This window comes from Chionomys nivalis, chromosome 13 (genome assembly GCF_950005125.1).
Source record: "Chionomys nivalis chromosome 13, mChiNiv1.1, whole genome shotgun sequence".
Classification (NCBI taxonomy): Eukaryota; Metazoa; Chordata; class Mammalia; order Rodentia; family Cricetidae; genus Chionomys; species Chionomys nivalis.
Window position 1 is genome coordinate 8,670,069 of NC_080098.1, and position 26,627 is coordinate 8,696,695.

Sequence of the window (26,627 nt, forward strand, 5' to 3'; positions counted from 1 at the left end):
AGTACTAACACTGACAATACTTGGTCACTGGCAGAAGCTGAGGGTTTAGGGAAGTTGAGCGAGAGTGACTGTGGCATCTGGAATGGCATGCGCAGAACAGGAGAAACACAATTATATATAAACTACAAATAGTTTCCTGTCAGAAGTTAACAAATGCGCCGGGCGGTGGTGGCGCACGCCTTTAATCCCAGCACTTGGGAGGCAGAGGCAGGTGGATCTCTGTGAGTTCGAGACCAGCCTGGTCTACAAGAGCTAGTTCCAGGACAGGCTCCAAAATCCACGGGGCAGCCTGCTCTCTCTCAATGGTTTCTCACAATTTAATAATCCCAAGAAGAACTCACTAAGTTTGAGATTTAAAGATTTGAATATAAATGTCTTAGTTTCCTGTGACAAACCCTTTTTTTATAAAACATCAAGGTCAGAAGCAAACCTCTCTGTCTGGCTAAGAGAGTTGTTTTAAGTCTTTTGTGCACTCACGTGTTCCTGAGTAAGGTTACTGGTTGCTCTGAGGCCCTCATCATGGATGTGATTCTGCAGCTCCTGAATCATATGAGGTAAGCCAGTGGACACAGCACGGAGCAAGACATACATATTTGCCATGTCTGAGGGGAAAAAAGAGTTCATCAAGCTTCCAAACTTATTATGTAATACTTTAAAATGCAGACATTAAAGAAATACGTGGATAAAGACACGCCCCACTTGAACACAAAGGCACCCCTCAGTTCCCAGTCACCTTACCTCCCTCAATGCTGTTACTTGGTATGCAGTGATGACGGATGAACATTCAAGAAAACATATTCTTCCCCTTGTACTCACCTGCTATTATGCATTATGTGATATTGGCAGCAGATCTTAAAAGTTTTTTTTTGTTTTTTTGGTTTTTCGAGACAGGGTTTCTCTGTGGCTTTGGAGCCTGTCCTGGAACTAGCTCTTGTAGACCAGGCTGGTCTCGAACTCACAGAGATCCACCTGCCTCTGCCTCCCAAGTACTGGGATTAAAGGCGTGTGCCACCACCGCCTGGCTTTAAAAGTATTTTATACTAGTACAGAGCAATCCCACATATCTCACAACTTTATTAAAATTACTGGGAAATGATGTTGTGATTATTAATATGGGGAAGAAGATCTGTAGTATAAAAACCCCTAAAGGTGCTATGGTTGTGTCAATCTTGTAGGGAGATTCTTCTAAGCAAAGAACCAAATAGCAAGAAGTTCCTGTGCTACTGATCGGTGAGAAATGATGCCTTTGTATATTATGTTTACCTTAAACATCTTACTGAGGCATTAATATACATGCAGATAGCTGTCCATATCTTAACTATGACTCTGTGAATTATTGCACAACGCCTCATATACGCAGATTACCTATACCTAGAAAGGCCTACATCCATCTCCCTATCACTATTGCTCCTCCACAAAAGTCACCACAGGCTGAGCTCACCTGGCCTCAACTATGAACACAATTACACAATGCTTCTGACTGATTTTGTTTTAGTTTTTTGTTTTGTTTTGTTTTTCTTCAGACAAGGTTTCTCTGTGTAGCTTTGGAGCCTGTCCTGCAGCTCACTGTGTAGACCAGGCTAGCTTGAACTCTGCTGGGATTAAAGGCTTGCACCACCACCACCCAGCTCTAACTCATTTCTTTTGTTCAACATTTATTTATTTATTTATTTATTTATTTATTTATTTATTTATTTATGGCTCGTCTGTGTTGTGGTTTTTTTTTTTTTTTTTTTTTTTTTGGTTTTTCGAGACAGGGTTTCTCTGTGGTTTTGGAGCCTGTCCTGGAACTAGCTCTTGTAGACCAGGCTGGTCTCGAACTCAGAGAGATCCGCCTGCCTCTGCCTCCCGAGTGCTGGGATTAAAGGCGTGCGCCACCACCGCCCGGCCTCTGTGTTGTGTTTTTTAGTGTGCTCATTTCTCTTCTGTAAGTCTCTGGTATAAGCATCACTGGACATAGGGGTTGATTCTAGTCATTACAAGGAATGTTGCTATAAAGATCCTTGTAGATTTTTGTACACACGTATATGTATGCATAGGGGAAAAGCCCCAAGCCTGGAGACTTGTTGGATCATGAAATATACATATATACTTGCTTTGGTACTCAGTGTTAGCTTTGCAACATGGCTGCATCAATTTATATTCCCATTCCAGGGTATAAAGTTCCATGTATTCTACATGCTTCCTAATATATTCTTTGTTCTGACTACACAGCAACGGAGCATATAAAAAAATGTTTTCACCGTTTATAGCTAGTATTTCAGTGTACTTTGCTTTAAACTGAGTTAGACTGAGCAACCCTGTTTTATCCTTCCTGATTCTATACTTCTTTCCCAGTCTGATTTTCTACTTTAGATAAGGAATTCCCAACATATTAAGTCAAGTAACCTGAGCATAATCACATTCATCTTTTTACTTCAGACTGTACTTTGAAAATGCTCTTCCAAAAGTCTAAACTATATTGAGTCAGGAAAGAATATATAATATGCCAGGGAGTACAGCAAACTTGGACGGACACATCATTTAATTTCCACTCACATGCCCACTGGGAGCACTTACCGTTCTTTCTTTCTTGCCGAATGATGTTGTGGCACTCTGCGTGTAAGAACTGCAAGTGATCTGCTACCATTCGTTGCTGACACTCATGAATCACTTTAGTATATGAACTTGGATGCAAGTATTTTCGACATCTAATTTCTTCATCTTTTAATCTACCTAAAACCTACAGAAATATATCCTTATAATCATGAACTACAATGAAAAGTTTAACATCAGCCAACTCTTAATGCCTCTAGGGAATGCAGGTAAGGTTATGGAAAAGCTTTATATAACCAATTTCAATTCAAAAAATTTATAAGTCACTTCAGATCTACTTAGGTTACCAACTCTCACCTACACCCCTCGCCCCACTGCACTCTGAACAAGAACTACCTCTACTCATCAGCCCAAATCACCCATTGTCTTGGGAAGCCAACACTAAACAGGAGTAAGTGTAAAGATCAATGTGAAGTAAATTCTTTCTCCTTTCCATTTTATATATTTTTTTTATATTTATTTATTCTGTCTGTGTGTATGTCTGCAGGCCAGAAGAGGGCACCAGAACTCATTACGGATGGTTGTGAGCCACCATGTGGTTGCCGGGAATTGAACTCAGGACCTTTGGAAGAGCAGGCAATGCTCTTAACCACTGAGCCATCTCTCCAGCCCCTCCTTTCCATTTTATAAAATGGGAACTACATAAACCATCCTTAACTGTCACATTAAAACTTCCTTCCCCGGGGAGCTAGAGAAATGGCTCAGTGGTTAAGAGCATTGCCTGTTCTTCCAAAGGTCCTGAGTTCAATTCCCAGCTACCACATGGTGGCTCACAACCATCCGTAAGGAGATCTGGTGCCCTCTTCTGGCCTGCAGGCACACATGCACACAGAATACTGACAATACTGTATACATAATAAATGAATCTAAAAAAAAAAAATTTCCTTCACTGCCTGCCTGCCCCCAAGACAAGGTTTCTCTATATAACAGCCTTGGCTGTCTTGAAACTCAATCTGTAGGTCTCCAACTGTCTGCTTCTTTCTCCTGAGAGCTGGGATTGAGGTGTGCGCATCACGGCTGCCTGGCTTAAGGACAGGCTTTTACAGTGAGTTAAATATGGCAACCAAGACCTTTTATTAATGATTATCATGTATGGAAAGTAATCAAATCCAAATAAAATGCAGTTCAATAAAAAGCTAATAAAGGTGGAAGGTAAATAATCTAATTCTTCAACAAAACAAAACTACAATATTATAGCCATAAAGACTATGCTAGCGGGCACATTTACATACAATTGTGTAGACTAGGAAACCACTCTGATATGAAGCGAAGGAAATAAAGTTTCTGGACTTTGACCCCAAGGAATTACATAAGTGTGACCTTTTAAAGATTGGTGGTTGTCTGTCTGGAAATATGTAAGGGAAATCATTGGAAATATATCAATTTCATTAGAACAGTCAATGAGGCTCTATTCTCCTGGATACCTACTAGTAATGACAAGAGTTTCTGGGTAGTTAGAGAAAACAAAGGTCTCTAGATTTTAAAAGGTGCTTGTTGTGCTAGCTCTTACAATATTTTATCTTCCTGGTTAAACTAACAAAAATTATTCAATAACAAGAGGCTTGACCCTTAACACTGTGAACCAAAAGCTGGTTAAACCAGACAACAATGCACACCTGTGATCCCAGGATTCAGGAGGTGAAGACTGGAGGTCCGCCTAGGCTATAAGACTCGGTGTCAAAACAGCAAGAAATCAATAAAAGCCTAAGGCCCTAAGATGGATTGTCAGAACCCACATGATGGAAGGATTGAATCTACACCAAATTGTTCTCTGATCACCACACCTGAACAGTAGAACAATATCCATTTTATACTAACTTTTTAGCATGTGTATGTATGTGCCTGTGTGTAGGTATGTGCACCAGGGTACACAGGTGCCCATGGAGTCCAGGAAAGAGCATCACCAGAGCCTCTGGAACTGGTGTTACAATGGTTGTTCTGGGAACTCACCGCAGGTCCTCTACAAGAGCTGTATATGCTCTCAATCACTGAGCAATCTATCATCCCGTGTTATATTAAGTTTAATAATGTAAATAAAATAGCATTTTTTTCCCTTAGGAGGAATGTTACAACGAAACCTTTTCCGCTAAGGCAATATTAAATACGTATGCTGTTAAATAAAATCCTGCCAGGTGTGTAACATGAAGTGTTTGTTTCTTTACCTTTTCCATATACTGTGAGCAATTTGATTCTTGTAATAAATTTGAAGCTTCTTGCTTGTAATATTCTCCTGTTTCAGTCAAAAATGGAGACACAAAGATTCCCTGATAAAACTGAAAAAAATCAATTAAAATTTTATTAGTAAAAACTGAAATAATTTCAGAAACTAAAGGTCTCATCATGTTTTGAAGTAGACTTTTTACCTTTAAGGGAAATTTTTTCTTATACTGTTCAACATGAACAAAGGAGTTAATAACCCCATGGATTACTTTCTGGTTTGGGTCTTCTCCACCACGATCACTGAAACAAAGTATAACACAAAATATGCTTGAGAACACAGCATCTGCACACGTACATGCCAGTACACAGCTGCTAACTTAGTGCCTAATAAAACTAGAAGGTCAAAACGCACGCATCGAGTGTGAAACAGCTTTTTGTTATCATTATAGCTAACACAGTGATAGAAGCGGTGCGGCGTGACTATCGCTGAGACAACTCTTCAGCTGTAACCAGACACCGGGCATCAGGCTGCATCACACCGGACTGAATCGGGAGGACAGAAAGCCTCTCTAAGCCGCAGCAATTAGACAACAACTAAATAGCATTCGAACTGGGGGGAAAAAAAGGTAAAAGTATTGGTTTACATGTGGCCTTGGGGGCATATACCACAAATTTTATACAAAAATTATTAAAGTAACTGAATTCATTTACAGAATACAGAATAAGCATACAGAAATTAGCAGTGTTGCTATTGGCTAATAGCAAACTACTTAAATCAGAAGAAGGCAATCCAATTTTGTATTTGCTATGAGAAATAACCAGAAAAACCTTACTGAAAAACTGATGAAAGAAATTAAAGTGAACTCAAAATTAGTCAGAATTGACAGAAACAACCACTACATGCTAAGAACATAATAGTCGATAAGTAAGCACTAACTCAGATGGAAAACCCATACTCACTTTTTGATTTCTCTGAGCAGCATTCGGATGAGGATGTTCTGAAGGGGTTCAACCATTAACTTCCTCCACATATCCAATGCTAGCTGCCAGGAACAACAGAAATCAAAGGCTGAATTAGGTAGTTTTTCCCATTCATTTTAGCATATTTTTAAAATAGAATAGAAATAAAATAGAAATATTGATATTTTAAAATACAAGTAAAAGCAGAAGGAAAAATGACATCTCATTTAAAGGAGCAGACGTCACATCAGAATTATAAAACTAAAAACGTGTGTGTTTGTGTAACATGTGTGGGGCCTGTGTACCACGGTGCACACACGGGAGTGAGCACAAATTTCTGGAGCACTCGGTGGGCTCCAGGGATCAGTCTTAGCATGTCGGGAGGCAAGCACTTGTCCCATAGCCGCTCCACCTCCTCTATGGCTTTAACAGTCACGGAAAATCTTCCTAAAGCAGCTGCTTTATAAAACCCTTATTGATTAGGAAGTATTTATATACTAGGTACAGATGAGCTAACCCTGCAACTCATACAGGTAGAAAGGGAGAAATGATACCAAAATTATCCTCTGGCCTCTATCATGCAACGGGGCAGATGTACATCATGCATTTATACACATAACAAATTTACATTTAAAAACAAACTTATGTTTGCAGTCACTTAAAGAATTTCTTACCTCTCCTATTTCCATAAGTGGTTCATTCATATCTACTCCACCATAGCCGTACTGTAAATCGGCTTCCGTCAATTTATTTTTTTTAATATATTGGGTATTGAGATACCTGAAAAATCAAGCACAAACACACAGGATATAAACTCAAACTTAGTTAGGAAAATAAATAATTTATGAATCTAGAATAGTAATCTTAGGATCATAAGTTTACAGATTAATTCAGTGATAACTCCATAAGAAATTATTACATACAAGTTAGAAAGAAGTGAAAACAATATATTACTAGCCCCGAACTTTCTACAAGGGTTACTACACCACAGAGTCCACTTAGCATTTTCCGGCAGCAGGAATTTCCCCTGTATGCTACTAACCCTGGGTTTAAGCCTCAGTACAGAAGAAGAAAGTATGCTTTAACCCCAGTTCTCTTGTTTTTATTGTTTTAATTTAACTATATATTTTGCACACCCCTTCCTTCTTCCCTTCTCCCCTTCCACCAGCACCCAGCCCTTCAAGTTGTATTTCTAAAATATTTTAGAAATATTTCTATTTTAGAAATACAACTTGAACAATAACAACAAATGCCTTTCAGATAAGGAAAGGACTGAGACAGCAAAGGTGGATCACCAAGTTCAAGGACAAGCTAAGCTAGCAAGACCCTGTTTTAGAACAAATAACAAAAATAAAAATTTTAAAGTGGATTACTTAATAAATTTTAAAGTTATGTACCTGTTGAGGCTAAAACACTAGGGAAGCCTGTGCCCAAAGAATTCCAGATCAGCTTGGTCAACAGTGAGGCGCATTCCCTTCTTAAAACAGAACTACTTGGTGAAACTAGCGTTTCTCTCTTTACAATGATTTCATTACACATAGTCTTACAGAATATGACTAGTCAGTAAACAAGGAATGGCCTAGACGAAATGCCCAGTTCAACACCCAAGAAAAACACTATTTATGTTTCTATCTAATTAAATAATGGCATCTGTGAAAAGATCTCACTATTACTAACCTTACCAATAAAATATGATACCAATACTGTAGGACAATTAATTGACTCCCATAGTCATCAGCTCTATGATTGTGCTACAGCCAGTGGGAAGTTAGTGATGTTAGACTGCAATCAAGGGCACTGTTAGTAAGATAACATAAACCAGATATGGTGGCATACACCTATGATCCTAGCGCTTGGGACGTGGTCGATTACAGACTGCGTTCAAGAGCTGACAAGACTCTGTTAAATTAAAAAATCAAAAATTTTTAAAAGCATGTAGAAACAGTATAGTATAAATAAAATCAACGAGCTCTGTAGTCTGATGGGGTTTCCATCCTGCTTCAATTACCAACTGGCTGACTTCAGAATCACTACCAACCTCACATGGCGCTTATGTGGAACTCACAGAGATCCACCTGCCTCTGCCTCCCAAGTGCTGGGATTAAAGGCGTGCGCCACCACTGCCCAGCAATCTTTTAAGTTATGTTTTTGCTTTTCTAAAAGCCACCGTGCCACTGTGAAGTCCAGTTTCTACACTGGCAACTTAGACAAAGTAAACTATACTTCTGTTGAACCAGCAAGGCAAAGGAGTACCACCAAGCCAGAGAACTGAGAGCTGAGAGCTGCCTTGGCACTGTGGTAGGTACTGCCAGAGCAGGGTGGGAGAGCAGACTATGCCTAGAGAGCTAGCTTCTCCACAGTCAGATGCTGAAACTTGGGCCCATCTGTGGCCAAGCCACAAAACACAGGATAAAATTATCACTACATCCATTTCAGGCCATAATCACTGTAAGAGTGGACTCTCTAGGCCCAAGAGGAAGAGCAACACATACTTCATGTCAGTGTCTGGTATTTACTGTCGATAAATGTGGTATTTTGAACGGTAATGTATATCCTGTGCCATATTATGTTGGAAGTATGTGATCTGTTTATTTTGATTTTATAGGGGATTATTGTTAAGAGATTGCATGAATCTCAGTAGAAACTTTCAACTTTGAACTTTTAAACATTGTTGAGACTGTGATAGACAATATGGACTTTTGAAGTTGGACCAAATGCATTTTGCATTATGATATTATTACAAGCGTATGAGGGCTAGGAAGTGTAATATGGTAGTCTGAATGTAATTGCCCCCATAATCTCATAGGACATCGTGGCATTATTAGGAGGTGTGTCCTTGTTGGAAGAAGTGTGTCACTGTGGAGGCAAGTTTTGAGGTCTCATATATGCTCAAGGCATTGCCTAATGTCTCTCTCAGACCACTTCCCGTTGCCTATAAGATGTAGAATTCTTGGCTACTTGCCCAGCACCATGTCTGCCTGCACTCCATCATACTCCCAGCTACCATACTCCCTGCCACGATATTAATGGGCTAAACCTCTAAAACAAAACGTCAATTAAATGTTCTCTTTTATAAGAGTTGCCATGGTCACAGTGTCTCTTCACAATAAAAACCCTAATTAAGACAAAAAGAAGTCTGCTTTACTGAGCAAGTCCTAGTTATTTTCAGAGGATCCCTAAGACTATAGTGCTTAGTTATGGCACAGCCATGTTAGCTTATGTATAAACAATCAATGACATTTATTAGAATTTAAGATCTGTCATTATGCAATAGACAACTGTTCTATTTTTATGGCCTACGAGACTGAATCAAATAGGAACAGCACAGAGAACCATAGAAATACAAGACCTAAGCTGGAGATGATACCGACAAGGGAAACTGGAAAGCAGAAAAAGAAGAACGTGCCAGAATCAGTCATCCAGAGTACAGCCAGACGGAGCAGTGGGGGGAGACAGGAGGAGAGGAGAGCAGGGAGCACAACTATGCCTGGGTCAACCTGCCCAGAGGACCTTAAAGAAAACTGCCACGTATTTTAACAGTGGCCAAATAAAGCCTGAAAAACGCATATTCGTCTTCTCCAAATGTACGCGGGGACATGGCTTAGATTTACCCTAAGCTTCATCCAATCAGAGCTCCTGCACCATTCCTGCTGAAATTTACCACATGGTCCACACAATCTGAAGGAACTGACTCAAAACATTTGTCTTTTCCACGGGGTTAAGTGTCTACATACCTACCTGTCTCAGATACACCTTTCTCTGACTGTAGACCTATCTAACAAAGTCCCTATTAGTAATCCATATTCCACTGAGAAATAATATAAATTACTCCTTAATAATTAAACCCATTAGTATAATATACACTAAAAATAAATTATTGGGGTAGAGACAGCCCAGTGAAGAGCACTGGTTGCTCTTCCAGTCCTAATAGCCACAACCAAAGGGATCTGATGGCCTTCTGGCCCCAGGACACCAGGCATGCAAATGCCTCAGAGACACACAGGTAAAACACCCATATACATAAAAATAACCTTAAAAATGAGTTATGAATGCAGGCAGTACTGTAAGTGGTCAAGATTCTAAAGCACTCACCTATATAAGCAGTCCATATAGTCAGCACCCTTGCTGTACTCTTCCCAATACCTATGATACATAACAAGCACTTGTTCTTCAGACTCCAGAACTCTCTAAACAGAAAAAACATTTTTGCTTTGAAAGTACTAATCATTTTCATCACAATGAAATTACAGAAGGTATGGGATCAAACTTCTAAAGATAGCATAAATCAAGCATTATCATCCACATTTATAAATTACATTTTAACTATCTTTACTACAAATGAAACTGGAGGGAAAATGTGAGCCTTAGAATAAGAAAAAATGACTATCAAAGATTTCTTCAAAATAAAGGAAAAAATGATCATAGCTAAGTTTGTTTTTGTTTTATTTGGGGGGGTGTTTGGTTTTTTGTTTTTGTTTGAGACAGGGTTTCTCTGTAGCTTTGAGGCCTGTCCTGGAACTAGCTCTTGTAGATCAGGCTGGCCTTGAACTCAGAGATTGACAAGTGCAGTTGCTGCTGCCTCTGCCACCACCACCTGGCTTAGATTTTTCTATTTGAGATAGATGACGAGCTAAGATTTTAGATCAGTAGTAGCATGCTCACCTAGCATGAGCAAAGTTCTGTGTTCAATCTGTAGCACGATAAAAATAATAGAAAACAATCCTACTATATTCATGGATTTCTGCATAAAAGTTATTTTAAAGTTGTTTTTGAGACGGGACCACTTACAGCGTAAGCTGGCCTGTAACTTGCAAGGCTCCCCTAAGCTGGGGCTACAAGTGTGCAAGAGCACAACCGGTGTGTGCACTGCTGGGAAGCAGACCTAGTTTTCATGTTAGATGAGCGGTCTACTAACTGAGCTAGGTCAGTCTTCAACTCTTCTTTACCATAATGTGGCTTTGTAGGCTAGGCTGGTCCAGAATACTCTGTAACCTAGGATCACCTTGTACTCACAGAAACCCTTCTATTTCATCTCGGGTAACATGATACTTTGTCTCAAAAAAACAACAAAAAACAACCAATCACAGCCTAACTTAATAAATTCCAACATTAATAAATATCTTACATGGTTATGAATTATCTATAGCCAAGCTCACTAGCTTATAATAGTCAAACTTTGACCCAATGCAACATATTAAACATTGAACCAATTTTAAAGAACTTGCTATCAAAACCACTGTCATGATAAATGCACACACTAAAGAATACATGCAATGATACAATGGATAATAAACACATGTTAAAGCAGTATATTTCTTCCACATGTCTTAAAAGACATATTAATTCTTCAGCTCTCTGGATCAACAGGGTATCCATTATCAAGGGAGAGGCTGTGTTGTTTGACATGAAGTAAGACCTGATGGTCGCCCAACTTCTAATTAAGACAGATGGCAAACTCGAGTTTAGGTTGCAGATGATCCCCAGCTCCAATGGTCTACAGAGACCATTCAGGGGTCATAGAAGTCCATTTTAAATTGGTGAGATTTGAGATTAGGTAGCAGATATAAATAACCCCTGAAATACCAAACTGATTTCCCCTGTTAACCAAGTAACACTCCTGTTTAAGAAATTTAGGTCAAGCCGGGCGGTGGTGCGCATGCCTTTAATCCCAGCACCTCGGATGCAGAGACAGACAAATCTCTCTGAGTACGAGAATAACCTGATCTACAGAGCTCTAGTTTCAGGACAGCCGACACAGAAAAACCCTGTCTCAAAAAACAAACAAATAAAAAAAAATACCACCCTAATTTGATGGCTGTCTTCCTCTGGAAATCAGTGAGCTAGTCAAAGAACCACAGCTGTAAGCACAGGCATATCACAACTGTATCGTCCCTTACCTTGTGCAAATGCCGAACATGATTTTCCAAAAAAATCTTTGTTTCTGCATAAAGTCTTTCTCCAAGTGGTTCAGGATAGGCCACGCATAAAGCATAGATATCTCTAGATTGATTTATTAAGGTTCTCATAGCCAAAACATGATACTTATATATGGCATCAAAAGAAGAAACATCATTGCTGGGCGGTGTTGGCGCACGCCTTTATTAATCCCAGCACTTGGGAGGCAGAGGCAGGTGGATCTCTGTGAGTTCGAGACCAGCCTGGTCTACAAGAGCTAGTTCCAGGACAGGCTCCAAAACCACAGAGAAACCCTGTCTCGAAAAAGCAAAAAAAAAAAAAAAAAAAAAAAAAAAGAAGAAGAAGAAACATCAGCCTGGGCGCTGTGGTACCCTGTAAACCTGAACTGCTACGTCTACCTCTCTATTGCTGGAAATACAGGTGTACACCATCAGGTGTACACCATCCAAGACCAAAGATGCAGATATAAACTGAAAACATAGGGCTAGTAGGATGGATTCATGCATATGTACTTTAAATACAAAGAACAGGAAATATGACGACACAGAAAGGGCTGGAGAGATGTTTGCTGCTGTCAGAGGACCTACACCCAATGACAGATCACAGCTGTCTATTAACTCAGCTGCAGTCATCCTTTTTTGGACATGAAGCATGCTATGTGCCACAACCACACAGGCAAAGTAAAATCACCAATACACTTGTGTTATCTGTAGTATATAATAAACCTTATAAACTAAATTACCTGATTAAAAAGACACAGTATGGGAGGGGGCAGAAGCGATGGCTCAGCTTTTTACCCTGTTCTACGTTACTTGAAAGTAGCTATTAAATCGTATTACTAGAAGCACTGACACCAGATTTTTGCTGTTGTTAAATCCAGGCATCTCATCTAAGATAACAGCACTTGCAAGGCCCGTGTGAATTTGAAAACAGTGTGGGCTGGAGTGAGACCCTTCGCTAAAGATTTTATGCTTTTAGGTTCGTCTGCTACACTCCCAAAGACCACCGTAGTGCAAGAAACACACACTCAGGATTTGTGCTTGGAATGTGTTGGATAGAAGGTTGTGAAATTAATATAAATACACCCTAGAACAGTTACACCTAAGACTTTAAACCTGTTTTCATTTAACAAGCTTTGATTTGGTGTTTCTTGTGGCTTCTATTAAAGGATACGAGAAGCGGTCGTTCCATGTTGCTCTTTCAACATATTCCAGCATAACAACAGCTTTGATTGTAGTTAGGAGTTTGTTCCATGTCTCATCAAAATCCACTACTCTTGGTTTTAAAGACATTGTGCAACTTTAGTGTTGAAACCTGTTAATTAAAAACAACAACCATGTTAGCAGGAATCCCACAAGATGGTTATATTTTTAAAATGCCACTTAATTTGGGTTGGGGATCTGTTTCAGAGGCTAAGAACACGCAGTACTCGTGGAGGACCAGAGCTGGGTCTCCAGCACCCATGACAGGTAGCTCACTTCCTGCAACTCCAGTTCCAGGAGGATCCCATGCCTCTGGCACCCACAGGCACCTGCATATGTGCACATACTCAGACACATAATTAAAAATAATAAAAATAAATATTTAAAGTATCACATAATTGAATCACATGATAGGTAAAAGGAGTAGAAATACAAATGAACTCAGGAACACAATAAATGCTAGCCACCACCATTTCATAATCAAATTGTTTATGAACAGTATGTGCTTTGAAAGACTGATAAACTTTGCCAGGCGGTGGTGGCACACGCCTTTAATCCCAGCACTTGGGAGACAGAGGCAGGCAGATCTCTGTGAGTTCGAGGCCAGCTTGGTCTACAAGAGCTAGTTCCAGGACAGGCTCCAAAGCTACAGAGAAACCCTGTCTCAGAAATAAAAAGATTGAATTAGTATACTGCAGAAGAAATTAGTTAAACAAGATTCTCATAAAAAATATGCAAAGACATTGAAGAAATACTTTGACCACAAATTCTGCTGCCTGTAATCTTCATCTGGAGAATGATTTACATATAAGAGAATATAAAATATAAGTGAAAGGGTTTATCTTCCTAGAAATATATTTTAGAAAAAGATTATTTACATTTATATAAATAAACAGGAGGAACTAAAGAGATGGTTCAGCAGTTAAGAGTTCTGGCTCCTTCATAACCATATCTAACTCTGATGCAAAGGGACGTGACGCCCTCTTCTGGTATCCACGTGCAGCTCGCATGCATGTGGTATGCATACACATACACAGGCAACACATAATAAAGGCTGTAAAGATAATAAATAAGCAAGAAGGGAGAGTTTTAGAGTAAAACACGCAAAGCTCACATGAACTTTAAGACTTAGAAATGCCAGGTTTGCCCAAGAGAAAGCGTGAATAGATTCTCAGGTTGCGCAGCAAAAGTTCTAGAAGAAGTATGGTTTCAGCATATGGGATCAAGTGAGGCCAGAAGATGCTCTACGCCTGGCATACAGCACTTATGAGTTGCTTGCAATGTTACAGAAAACTGGCATAAGCAAAAAAAAAAAAAAAAAAGCCCAGTATGGTGTGCAACACACCAGTAATTCCAACCTGAGTTTGATACCTAAGACCCAGAAATCAATGCTCACAGGTTGATCTCTGATCTCCTCATATCTACACACACACACTTGAGAAAGCAAGCTTGACTGGACACAAGCTGGACTCAAGCCCACATTGCCTTAGTCTATTTGCTGGGATTATAGACATAAACTACATTTCTTTTGTCCTACCAATAAACCAAATAGATGCCATTGCTCTTGCCATTTTCTGGATAAGAGTCATAGGAACACTGAGAAACACCAGGTGGCATCAGGAGACAGTGCCTGGGTCAGGTCCTTTCTTTCAGCTCTTAAACGGCTTCACTCACATTTTTAGAGAATACCTACCCTTCCCAATTCATCATTCTGGGTTCTGTGGATGCATTGTAAAAATCTAAGCTCTGGGCTGGTCTACAGAGTTCAGTGGTAGTGTGCTTGCTACCACGATTAAGGCACCAACATGATGATGACAAAATTAGGAATCCAGGGCTGGAGAGATGGCTCAGTGGTTAAGAGCACTGATTGCTCTTCCAGAGGACCCGGGTTCAATTCCCAGCACCCACATGGCAGCTCACAACTGTCTGAAGATCCAGTTGCAAGGGATCTGACACATTCACATCAATGCACATAAAATAAAGTTAAATAAACCATAAAAATAAAAAAAATTTTAAAAAATTAGGAATCCAAAATTCTTGACATTGGAATTCAGATCTAGACCCTGAGGGCAGCAGCACTCAGATGTGCACACTCCCAAACACACAGCTGCTATGTTTGTTTTTAAGAACCTCAGATCTTGCTCTTATCAGAGATAACCTAAGCATAAAGGTGATCGACTCACTAGACTATGTCTAGTCATGCCCTGACATGGCCCACTACAGGAAGCCGTTTAAACTCCTTTACAACATGATACTCCAAGCTTCCATGAAAAGGCTCCAGATAAGGCAGCTTCCTCTGGCAGGAGCTGTGTCTTGACAGTCACTTCTCTGCTTAGAGGTCACTGACTGACTCACTAACCTGGCTTATAAATCCTGCCTTGATCCTTTCTGATTCTCTACCTAAAATAACTCCGCTCCACACACATTCCCTAAACTCCTATGAAATACCACCTGGACCCACGTCCAACTGCCTTTAAGAAACCTTGAGGCCGGGCGGTGGTGGCGCATGCCTTTAATCCCAGCACTCGGGAGGCAGAGGCAGGCGGATCTCTGTGAGTTCGAGACCAGCCTGGTCTACAGAGCTAGTTCCAGGACAGGCTTCAAAGCCACAGAGAAAGCCTGTCTCGAAAAACCAAAAAACAAAAAAAAAAAAAAAAAAAGGAAACCTTGAGTCCAGACTCACATCTGAGTGTCCCACTTTCTTTTCACCACCTTTCTTTTAGCCTGTTTAAGGCACATGAAAATGCTTTTAATAAAATTTCCAACTCTGCTTCATAAAAACAACAAAACTTTCTTGGTGAGGGCGATATAGCCAAGCATGTAAACTATTCTTAATGTGCAGTTTTAACGGCAGCAGTCTGCGCTCATCTTCACAGAACGGAGACCCGAGACCAGCGCTGAGCATGGGGAGTAGCGACGCAGTGATGAGCCACGCTCGGAGGGAGACCGTTCTCGCTAAGGGGAGACAGCCACCTGCACTTTCACCAGCCTAGTGAAGCACCGACATTAAACCAATACAGAACATGAAAATAATGTTAGATGGTCTATCCTCTAAAAACCTCAAAGAACACCTTTTTAAGTTGCTTCATTTTCTCGAAATCCTTTAAATAACATTCAAATTCAAGGAAAATTTACACTAAGATGGAACACAGGGCAAAGAAACAAATCAAAATCACAACCACAATACTATTTCCCACCTTCCAAGCTACTGAAAGGCTCATTTAAACATGGGCTGTGTACTTTCATAGCATGTGACAAGGCCCTGGGCTCAATCTCCAAACATACACGCCAGAATACATACTGTTCGACAGTGTGACCTCATAAGGCATACTCAAACAAACTAAGAAGGCTATGATGTCACAGGGCAATATACTCTCCAAGAGACCACCCTGACTGAAACACAGTTTAAATACACATCTGTGTGAATTCTCCATTCTTGTTCTAATACGGGACACAATACACTTCCCATTCCCAACCAGATTGTGTCCTACTGAATGCCCTCAGAAATTCAATTTTTTAGCTGTTTTTAAATTTTATTCTTGAATTGGTGAGGTGGGATTTTTGTTTCTTTTAACCCATAACCCAAGCCCCATGAACACCATGGGCCCTAAACAACCTCCAGATCTAGAAATGGTGGCACATGCCTGTATGTAATCCCAGTACTTGGGAGGCTAGACAGTCTAGGCTACATGATGAGTTTCAAGCCATCCTTAGTCACAGTGTGAGAAGTCATCGGCTACAAATATTTCCAAATTATTAAGTTAGATGTGATAGCATGCCTGTGGCACATCTCTAATCCCATCACCGAGGAGGGTGAAAAGAGCAGTGAGTTCTAAGCCAGTCTTGGTCACATACACAACCCCCAAAAAGAAAAAAAAAAAAAAGGAAAGAAAAAAAAGCTACAAAGATATTTAATTTTTTCTAAAAGTCAACCCTAACATAAATATGAAATTTTATATTTTATCACACTGCTATATTAAATTTCCATTTATAGCACTATTTAAATATGCACGATGAATGAATATACAAAAGTAGGTCACGGCCAAGTGGTGGTGGCACACACCTTTAATCCTAGCCCTCAGGAGGCAGAGGCGGGTGGATCTCTGAGTTAAGGCCAGTTTGGTCTACAGAGTGAGTTTCAGAACAGCCAGGGCTACACAGAGAAACATTATCTTGAAAAACCAAAACCAAACAAAAATGCTAAGTCACTGTTTTAGTAAAAATATAATTTAATAAAGCTTTTCATTATGGACTATATAAGTCTTACCAACCATGTTTAAACCACCTCTAGGGTCAGGTGGGAAAGAGTCCATTAGCACACCACACAGCAGACAGTTGGGAAACTATGTCCCTTGTCCTCCAGTGTTGTAGTTGATGGTTGAGAACACTTGCTGCGCTTGTAGGACCCATTTCCACTGCATCCTGTAGACCAGGCTGGGCTCAAACTCAGAAATGAGCTAAGTGGTAGCTGTATAAGTAATACTATCAACACCTAGCTGCTCCTGCATTTTCTCCATTTAACAGTATAAAAATAATGAAGTCCTAGAAAGAATTATAAAATGGGAGGAGACAGCCCACTGGCACAGTCTCATTCTGAGATTCCTGGAGGCAGCATCGCCATTTCAAACTGAGGTAGAGGTAAAAGCCAGTGACTGACTGTTTTGCTTTTCTGACCTTCATGCTGAACTTTATTTATTAAAATACAAATGAAATATGACTACAGGACCATGTGGAACAGAAACTTACAAGTACACAAATGTATTGTTCAAAGATGAGGTAGTGTTTTCTACTGTTCTCTGCTGCTGGGCAGTCGTGGTGCGTGCCTTTAATCCCATTCACAGATCTGGCCTTAACAAGTACTCTCCACCACATACACAGTTTTAAAAAGGTGTAGTGATATTACATTTGTATTTTAATAAATGAAGCTTGCCTGAAGATCAGAGAGTGAAACAGCTACCCTGTCAGTCTTACAGACCAGGCAGTGTTGACATACCTTTCATCCCAGTAACCACGTTAGTTTGGTGTCAAAAAAGGCAGTAGTAGTGCACACCTTTAATCCCAGCCTCGAGAGGAATATACAATGGGAGGAGACAGCTCTCAGACACAGTCTCTTAGATTCCTGGAGCCCATTTTGGACTGAGGTAGAGATAAGAGCCAGTGGCTGGCTGTTTTGCCTTTCAGGCCTTCAGGTTGAACCCGATTATCTGTTTCTGGATTTTTATTAATCGTGCTACAAAAAGCTTCTGTTAAAACAAAGATTTGGGGCTGGAGAGATGGCTCAGAGGTTAAGAGAACTGACTGCTGTTCCGGAGGTCCTGAGTTCAATTCCCAGCAACCACATGGTGGCTCACAGCCACCTGTAATGAGATCTGGTGCCTAGAACACTATATACATAATAAATAAATTAAAAAAAAAACTTTAAAAAAAACACAAAGATTTTACTGAGTTAATATTCTTTTTTCTTTTTATATTTATTTATTATGTATACAATGTTCTGTCTGCATGTATGCCTGTAGGCCAGAAGAGGGCACCAGACCCCATTACAGATGGTTGTGAGCCACCATGTGGTTGCTGGGAATTGAACTCAGGACCTTTGGAAGAACAGGCAATGCTCTTAACCGCTGAGCCATCTCTCCAGCTCCCTGAGTTAATATTCTTACTAAATATTTAGTGTAGTCGACTTCCAAAGGATGCTGGAGATGTTGCAAAAACTTAAGGTTAGAGCACAAAGAGAGATAAAGCATGATAAACTGTCACCGTGTTCTATGGAAACTTCTGACAGCCAGGTGGTGGTGGCGCACACCTTTTATGCCAGCACCCAGGAGGCAGAAGCACACAGATCTCTGTGAGTTCGAGGCCAGCCTGGTTTACAAGAGCTAGTTCTAGGACAGGCTCCAAAGCTACAGAGAAACCCAACCCTGTCTCGAAAAACCAAAAAAAAAAAAAACCTTTAATTGAAACCTTCAAATTGGAAATTAACACCTGAACACTTGAGCATTTTAAGCATAACACAACACATTTAGCAACAACTTTCTCTTCTTTCTGGTTTTTGCTGGGATTAAAGGCCTGCGCCACCACCAGGCTACATCTGTCTTATCTTCTATAGTCACTGCTGTCTAATGCTTTAAAATCCACTATCAAGCCGGGATGGGGGGGGGGAGACCTTTAATCCCAGCACTTGGGAGGCAGAGGCAGGCGGATCTCTGTGAGTTCGAGACCAGCCTGGTCTACAAGAGCTAGTTCCAGGACAGGCTCCAAAACCACAGAGAAACCCTGTCTCGAAAAACCAAAAAAAAAAAAAAAATCCACTATCAAATGTAGGGTTCCCTGACCTAGAGACTCTTTAATCTCTTGTATAAAACAAAAAAAGGCAAAGATAACGGCAGAAACAACAACAAGCCTGTGTGGACTGAGGAGCTTCAGTCAGGGACTACCTTGAGATGGGATGAAGCTTAGTTGGTAATAGTGCTGTTCTAATCTGGGCAGTGGTCGTAAAACCACGAGTGGCAGCGCTCAGGAGGCTGAGTTTGAAGCCAGTTTAAGCTACATGACTGGGGGGGGGGAGATCCAGCAGTCTCAAAAACTAGATCAATTTTTAACAGAAATATCTAAAATAGCTAACTGAAAAAAAAATAAAGAGCAAAAGTAATACAGAGATGAGTCTCGATTAATTCTTCAAAACTTTGCAAGCATCTAGCTGCACACACCTAAAATCTAGCCACTATAGAGGCTGAGGCAGGAGGATGAGAGTCAGGTTAGGCAAGTGTGATTCTAGCCTAGGTTTTTTGTGGTTTTTAGAGACAGGGTCTATTTGTAGCTTTGGAGCCTGTCCTGGAACTAGCTCTTGTAAACCAGGCTGGCCTCGAACTCAGAGATCCGCCTGACTCTGCCTCTTGAGTGCTGGGACTAAAGGTATGCGCCACCACTGCCGGGCTTAACACAAATTCTAAGAGTGAAAGCTGAAGGTTTAGAGAAGCAAAGCGCCAGCCACGAGAGTTCTCACCTCTACCAATGCTCAGACAGAAGGGAAGATCCTGTCCTCAGACTGCACTGCTCAGGTCTCCTCTCACCTTATATTCCCCTCTCCACCCAGGCATGTACCCCTGCCTCCACCCCTCCAGTGCTGGAATTAAAGGCATGGAGCCCAGGTTCTGTGATACCAGACTGATTTCAGGTAGCCCAGGCATGGAGCACAAGAGCTGGGATCACACAAAGGTGGCCCAGGGTAGCCTTGAACTCACAGAGAGTTCTCCTGAGCTCCCGCCTCTTGAGCTCTGGGGTTAAAGGTGTGTGCAACCCAACCACTCCTTGATTTCAGGCAAGCTTTATTTGTTAAAATACAAACAAAATATCCCTACTTCTAGGCTGTTCAGCAAGACCAGATCTCAAAGTAAAATAAATAAATCTTTTTTTTTTTTTTTTTTTGGTTTTTCGAGACGGGGTTTCTCTGTGGTTTTGGAGCCTGTCCTGGAACTAGCTCTTGTAGACCAGGCTGGTCTCGAACTCACAGAGATCCACCTGCCTCTGCCTCCCGAGTGCTGGGATTAAAGGCGTGCGCCACCACCGCCCGGCAAAATAAATAAATCTTAAAGCAACTATCTCCCCTCTAAAACATTTATTTAGTCAACAGAATTCAAAATGGTCAACAACATCCAGGAGAGCTAAACACAACCAGAGACAGGCAGGGTAAAATCCTGCAACTCCCACTTCAGAGGTGGGGGGGGTAGATGGGGGACTCAAGGTTACTAAGTCCCAAATCAGGTCACGCCAGAAGAAACCCAAAACACACACACACACACACACACACACACAAAATTAAGAATCTTAGGCGGAAAAAAAAAAAAAAAAAAAAAAAAAAAAAAAAGAATCTTAGGCGGTCATGGTGAAACATCTCTTTTATCCAAAGACTCAGTGGGAAGAGGCAAGCAGATCTCTGAGTTTGAGGCCGGCCTAGTCTGCATAGTGAGTTCCAGGACAGCCAGGACTATCAGAGAAACCGTGTCTCAAAAAACAAGCAACAGGGGACTGGAGAGATGGCTCAGTGGTTAAGAGCATTGCCTGCTCTTCCAAAGGTCCTGAGTTCAATTCCCAGCAACCACATGGTGACTCACAACCATCTGTAATGAGGTCTGGTGCCCTCTTCTGGCCTGCAGGCATACACACAGACAGAACATTGTATACATAATAAATATTTTTTAAAAAAAAAAACAAGCAACAATCTCAGCAGTGATAAAGGTCCTAAAACTTTAAGGCTCATAATATATTTTAAATTTCAATAAGTCTGTCCCAATTAAAAGCTAAATATCAAGTAATGACACCAGATGTATCTAATGCTTTTTTTTTCTTGAGGTAAGGTCTTTTTTTTTTTTTTTTTTTTTTTTTTGGTTTTTCGAGACAGGGTTTCTCTGTGGCTTTGGTTGAGGTAAGGTCTTATGTAGCTCTGACCTCCATTTCCCCAGTGCTGGGATTACAGCCAGGCCGGGCCAGCAGTGTTAGGGATCCAACCCAGGTCTTCACGTATGCTAGGTAAAAGGCTACCAAACACATCTTCAGCCTAGATGTTTCAATAGCTCTTAAATACAGCAACACAAGAATTATGCTAACTTCTGCAATTTAACATGATACATCACTAAGACTTAAATCTAAACAGATCACTCTGACCAGGTCATTTGACTAATACAAACGAATTCAGGCCTAGGTGTGGTGGCACATATCCTTTAATCCCAGAACTAGGCAGGCTCAGTGAGACAGGTAGATCCTTAAGAATTCCAGGCTAGCCAGGGTTACATGGTGAGCCCTTGCCTGGAACAAAAAGGAAAGAGAGGGAGAGAGGGAGGGGAGGGAGGGAGGGGAGGGAGGGAGAAAATAGGAAGAAAAAAACTGTAAAGCAGATCAGCCACACACCTCCAACAGCGATCACCAACATGGCAATTTCCTTTCTTTTCCAGAGCTCCTGTTGCCACAGGCCTAGTAAATGTACCACTGAATCAGTTCCCAACTTCCACCACGCCAAACTTCTTTTATCTTTCCTTGCTTTTGCCCAGTAGTAAGGATAGAACCCAGGGCCCCAGACACGCTAAACAACTTTATCAATGAGCAATATCAGGCCCATATTTACTATTTATTTGGATTTTTCGAGACAGGGCTTTCTTGTGTAGTCCTGGCTCTCCTGGAACTCACTCTACAGACCAAGATGGCATTGAATTCAGAGATCCACCTGCCTCTGCCTCCCAAGTGCTGGGACTGAAGGAATGTACCAACATCACCTGGACTAATTTTTTTTTAAAGCAGGGTCTGCTAAAATCAAATTGACCTTGAGTCTAATCTGAACCCTGAGCAGGTCCTCCTACTTTACTCCTGAGTGGCTGGAATCAATCAGAGGCCGAGCCCACCTACCCATTCCCCACCCTCAGGTGTTAGCCTTATTTTTTTTTTTTAATCTTACCAGTCTTAAGTCTTTCTAATATTGACCTCCAGGGGCTGACCCTGTGATGAACTTATTGTAGCAGGTAGTACACATAAAGAAAATGTTCCTTTAATAAATACCTAACATTTTCTGGCACATTTGAAGAAATGGCAGGCAAGGTGGAAAAGTACAAGTTTCTTGTAAATAAAGCAATGTTCTTCCAAGAACATACTTCGGAGCAAGCAATGTGAACACATTTGGAATCCCTGTACTTTCGGAAAGGGGTCTATGCAGGAAATACCCAAACGTAAAGACCAGCCTGAGACACAGCACATGTGCTAGGCCTGGGTTAGCTAAGTACACTCAGCCTGCCAGAAATCCCATCTGTAAGTCACATACTCAACCACGGCAAGAGCAAACCAGAAAATGGTGCAGGTTCCTGCAGCGTTCTCCATTTCCTCCCAGGCTTTCTTTAGGTGTCCTTAACCTGGGTAACTTTTAAAGGACTATCTAATTCTCTTAAAATTACAAAGTATCAAAGTAAGGTGTGCTACCATTTTTGCAAAGAAAATATACACACCCGTTTAAAGGCAGAGAAACATATCTTTGGAAACATGTAAGAAAGTTAACATTATTTGGCTCCAGGGAAAACTAAGAGGGAAACAAGAGGGTTTCAATTCTATGCCCTATTGAACGTTTCCAATTGTGAATCTAAGTTTGATTTTATTCAATGGACCACCAGTTAAAGACTGATGAAACTCTCTACCCATCTTTCCCACTTCTCGTGAGGGCAGAGATCTGTCTATTTTTCACTATTCCAGTTGCTGAGTTCATACCTTGAAACAAACTGTATGGCTCCTTAACTTCCACACTAAACTTCACACTTATAAGACATTCACTCCAAGTCCGTTCTATATAAACTCATGTTTCTCTCACCTTTTCCCCATCCCTTACATGGTACCATCATCCTCCGTTTTAGCTCTAAAACCCAAGAGACACCCCTATCTCCACCAGCTTCATTCTTATCCAAACTATAACAACACGTTCAACAAGTATCTTCAACATAGCTGGAAACCTTGTTACTTGTCTTTTAATGGTCCAAGGCCAAACTCTGACCCTGGGAGAGGGTATCTTTTGACATCTACTCTCCAATCTAAAGACTATAAGTCAGATATTACTCTTGACTTTCAAATTCCAAAATCTTTTTTTTTGGGGGGGGGGGAGGGGGCTGGGTTTCTCTGTAGCTTTGGAGCCTGTCCTGAAACTGGATTTGGTAGGCCAGGCTGGCCCAGAACTCACAGAGATCCACCTGCCTCTGCCACCCAACTGCTGCAATTAAAGGCGTGCACCACCACCACCTTTAATCAGGGTTTGGTTTTTAAAACATTTTAGGTTTTGGAATTGATAGCTGGGCCAGCCTGGTCTACAAGAGCTAGTTCCAGGACGGGCCCCCAAGCTACAGAGAAACCCTGTTCCAAAAAAAAAAAACAACAAAACCAAACCCTGGCCCCTGGCTATGGTTCAAGCACTCCCAAGGGGTCTTCCTTTCAGGGAGCTGCTTCCAGTAGGCTGGACTCTACCCCACTCCACCTCAGGGCTTTTCATTTACATTTCTTTCAAAGACCTGTTCTTGCTGGCTTTTTAAAATATGTCAAAGGTCACCTCAGACAGGCCTTTCTCAACCACAGAATCTGAAACCACTTCTCCCAATCACTCCACTCGTTTCCTCCAGAGCACTATTATTCCAGTTTGTTTCATCTGCTGTGTCTCCATCTCAGCAGAACAGAAGCTTTAAAGACAGCAGAGTTCAGAGTCATAGCCCTAACTCCTGCAATACTGCTCAGAACAGGAACCAGCTCTTAAGGGAAAACTACAGGAACCAGCTCTTAAGGGAAAACTACCTTCATTTATTTATTTATTTAATGGTTTTCCAAGACAGGGTTTTTCTGTGTAGCTTTGGTTGTCCTGGAACTCACTCTGTAGACCAAGCTGGCCTCAAACTCACAGAGATCAGCCTGCCTCTGCCTCCCGAGTGCTGGGATTAAAGGCATGCCCCACCACTGCCTGGCTAAGGACCATTATTTAACAAATGACTAACATCATAATCATAAAAGATTCCAGTGGATCTATGAAAGTGGTTCAGTTGGTAAAGGCAGTTGGGGTGGAAGAGGCAGGTGAGGCCCCTCTGGTCTACACAGTGAGTGAGCCCCATATAGCTATCTCAAAAACCAAAGCAATCGCCCGGCTGTAGTGGTTGCACACCTGTAATCCCAGCACTTGGGAGGCAGAGACAGGCCGATCTCTTTTGATTTCGAGGCCAGCCTGGTCTACAAGAGCTAGTTCCAGGACAGGCTCCAAAGTTACAGAGAAACCCTGTCTCGAAAAAAACCAAAAAAAACAAGCAAGCAAGCATAAAAATAACCACCCCCGCAAAAATAAAAACACACACACACACCAAACAGTCCCACTAACTCATAAACAGGGGGAAGAGCAACTAAAAAAAGAAAAAATGTCCACTACTGTTAATTCATTTGTGACTTTTTGGGAAGGGACTCCAAATACTGTATAGGGGAAAAGAGAACCAAATTTTAGCTCATTAGATCACTTTTATGTCATGGAATCACACTAAGATGAAAGAAGAGAATAAAATGATTTTTCATATTGTATATCAATGTGGGTTTGAGGTAAGTTCTACGTTTGGGAACTTTTCTATTGAAATCAATAAAGAAACACACACGCGCGCTTTTTTCTTTTCTTTGCAGAAGGCGGTGCTGGAGTTGAACCCAAAGCTTCTTGCATAGTAGGCAAGTGTTGAAGCACTGAGCTACAGCTCCAACTTAGTAGTTTACATCTTCAAATTGAAACTTAGATGGTACTGCCATCCAACCAGTAATAGTAACCAAGGACGACGGGGGTAACTTATAACAATAGAAATTCAAAGATGTACTACTTGCACACACGTGACGGTAGGAAAGGGTTCTAGACTCTAGTGTGTAAACAAGTGCTGGTGAGAGTCAGAGGTTCTTATTTCACCACCCCAGAAGTGTTGAGGCAGGAGGTGCAGCATGCACGTTGAATACTCCTCCCCAAAGCTACCAATCTTCACTGTCTGCGGAAACAAAAGTGAAAATACTCGTGGCTAGGATGTATGAGACTGATGCCACCCCCTTCAACAGAGACTTTGGTCTCCGTGTGCGCACGTAAATAAGCCGGAGAGCACACGCTCACCTTCCCTCCTTAGGAGGAAAATGAGGCCGAGGGAGGGGCGGCCGGTAGCGGATCGGGGAGGCCTGGGATCCGGTCCAGGCTTAAGGGTCAGCAGTCTGGGGAGCCGAGGTCACTCACAGGACACCATCTTGCCAGGCCTGCAGCCCGGTCCCCTCCGCCAGGTCGCCCCTAACTCCGTTCCTCCGCCTCATCCCCGCCACCCATTCGCCGGGAAGGGAAGTTTCCCTGCGCCCATAGCCCGGCTCCCCAGCTTTCAGCAGGGTTACCTTCTGCGGAAGCAGGGCGAGGGCAGGGGCCCGGGGAGGGAGGCAACCCGCAGGCGTGAAGGACGAAGCCCCCGGCTCGGAGGGTGGGCGGCGGCGGCTGTCAGCTCGCGTTCCCCGGCTCACAGCGCTGCCATTACTGTGCGCGGAGGCCGCCTCCCCGGCCGGCCACCGCCACCGCCTGGGGGCCACGGGGGTGCCCGGAGAAAGGCGCCGCCACTCACCTGCTCCCGAGGGAGCCGTACCGACGAGGCCGCTGCCGCGGGGAGGGACAGGATCTGGGGAGGAGGACGGGCAGGTGGCGGGCTCGGGGAGCCAGTCGTCCTCCAGGGCTCTGTGCTTTGCCTGACACACGCCCTCCGCTCTGCTCTCTCAGCCTCTTGCACTCACACACCCGCAGGATGCAATGGTCCAGTCCAGGTTACGGCAAGCGTAGGGAGCCACGCTTCAGGAATCGCGAAGCTCTTGCAATCAATCGCCAAAGTAATTCATCAACCAGCACACTTGTCAATGAGGCAATCGCAGTTCCCTGAGCTCAAGCCGTACCTACCAAATTGGGGACTATTGATATCCAAATCACTGGAGTGTGTGTGTGGGGGGGGGGGGGTCTGTTTTATTTGTACGTGGTTTTGAGTTTTTGAGACTGGGTCAAGCTAGGTGACTCTTGCAGGCCTGGAGTGCTTTTACAGCCTGAGCTGGCATTGAACTAGCAATCTTCCTGTCTCAGCCTCCCCATTAAGCCACAACTCTGGGCTCTTGTTGGGTTTTGTTTTGTTTTTCAAGACAGGGTTTCTCTTTAGTTTTAGGAGCCTGTCCTGGAACTCGCTCTCTATAGACCAGGCTGGCCTCGAACTCACCGCCTGGCCTCTTGTTTTTACCTTTAGACAAATTAATAAT

General features: G+C 42.0%; 1 protein-coding gene across 3 annotated transcripts in view; it reads right to left on the bottom strand.

Annotated features, from left to right (window-relative positions):
* The window catches only part of Cul2 (cullin 2), a 40,606-nt gene extending 14,492 nt beyond the window's left edge, over positions 1-26,114 (bottom strand). Inside the window, exons 1-10 of one of the 3 annotated variants that reach the window (XM_057787820.1) lie at positions 25,955-26,114; positions 12,805-12,945; positions 11,613-11,715; positions 9,808-9,902; positions 6,390-6,495; positions 5,716-5,798; positions 4,959-5,055; positions 4,758-4,868; positions 2,560-2,722; positions 478-602 (exon numbers count right to left, since the gene is read on the bottom strand). In XM_057787820.1, the coding sequence (XP_057643803.1) occupies positions 478-602; positions 2,560-2,722; positions 4,758-4,868; positions 4,959-5,055; positions 5,716-5,798; positions 6,390-6,495; positions 9,808-9,902; positions 11,613-11,715; positions 12,805-12,923 (1,002 nt within the window). In that variant the 5' untranslated portion in view covers positions 12,924-12,945; positions 25,955-26,114. Of the gene's footprint in view, positions 1-477; positions 603-2,559; positions 2,723-4,757; positions 4,869-4,958; positions 5,056-5,715; positions 5,799-6,389; positions 6,496-9,807; positions 9,903-11,612; positions 11,716-12,804; positions 12,946-25,733; positions 25,881-25,954 lie in introns of those variants that run through there. The other 2 variants (XM_057787819.1, XM_057787822.1) reach the window with 2 other exon arrangements.
* Between the last annotated feature and the right edge of the window lie 513 nt (positions 26,115-26,627).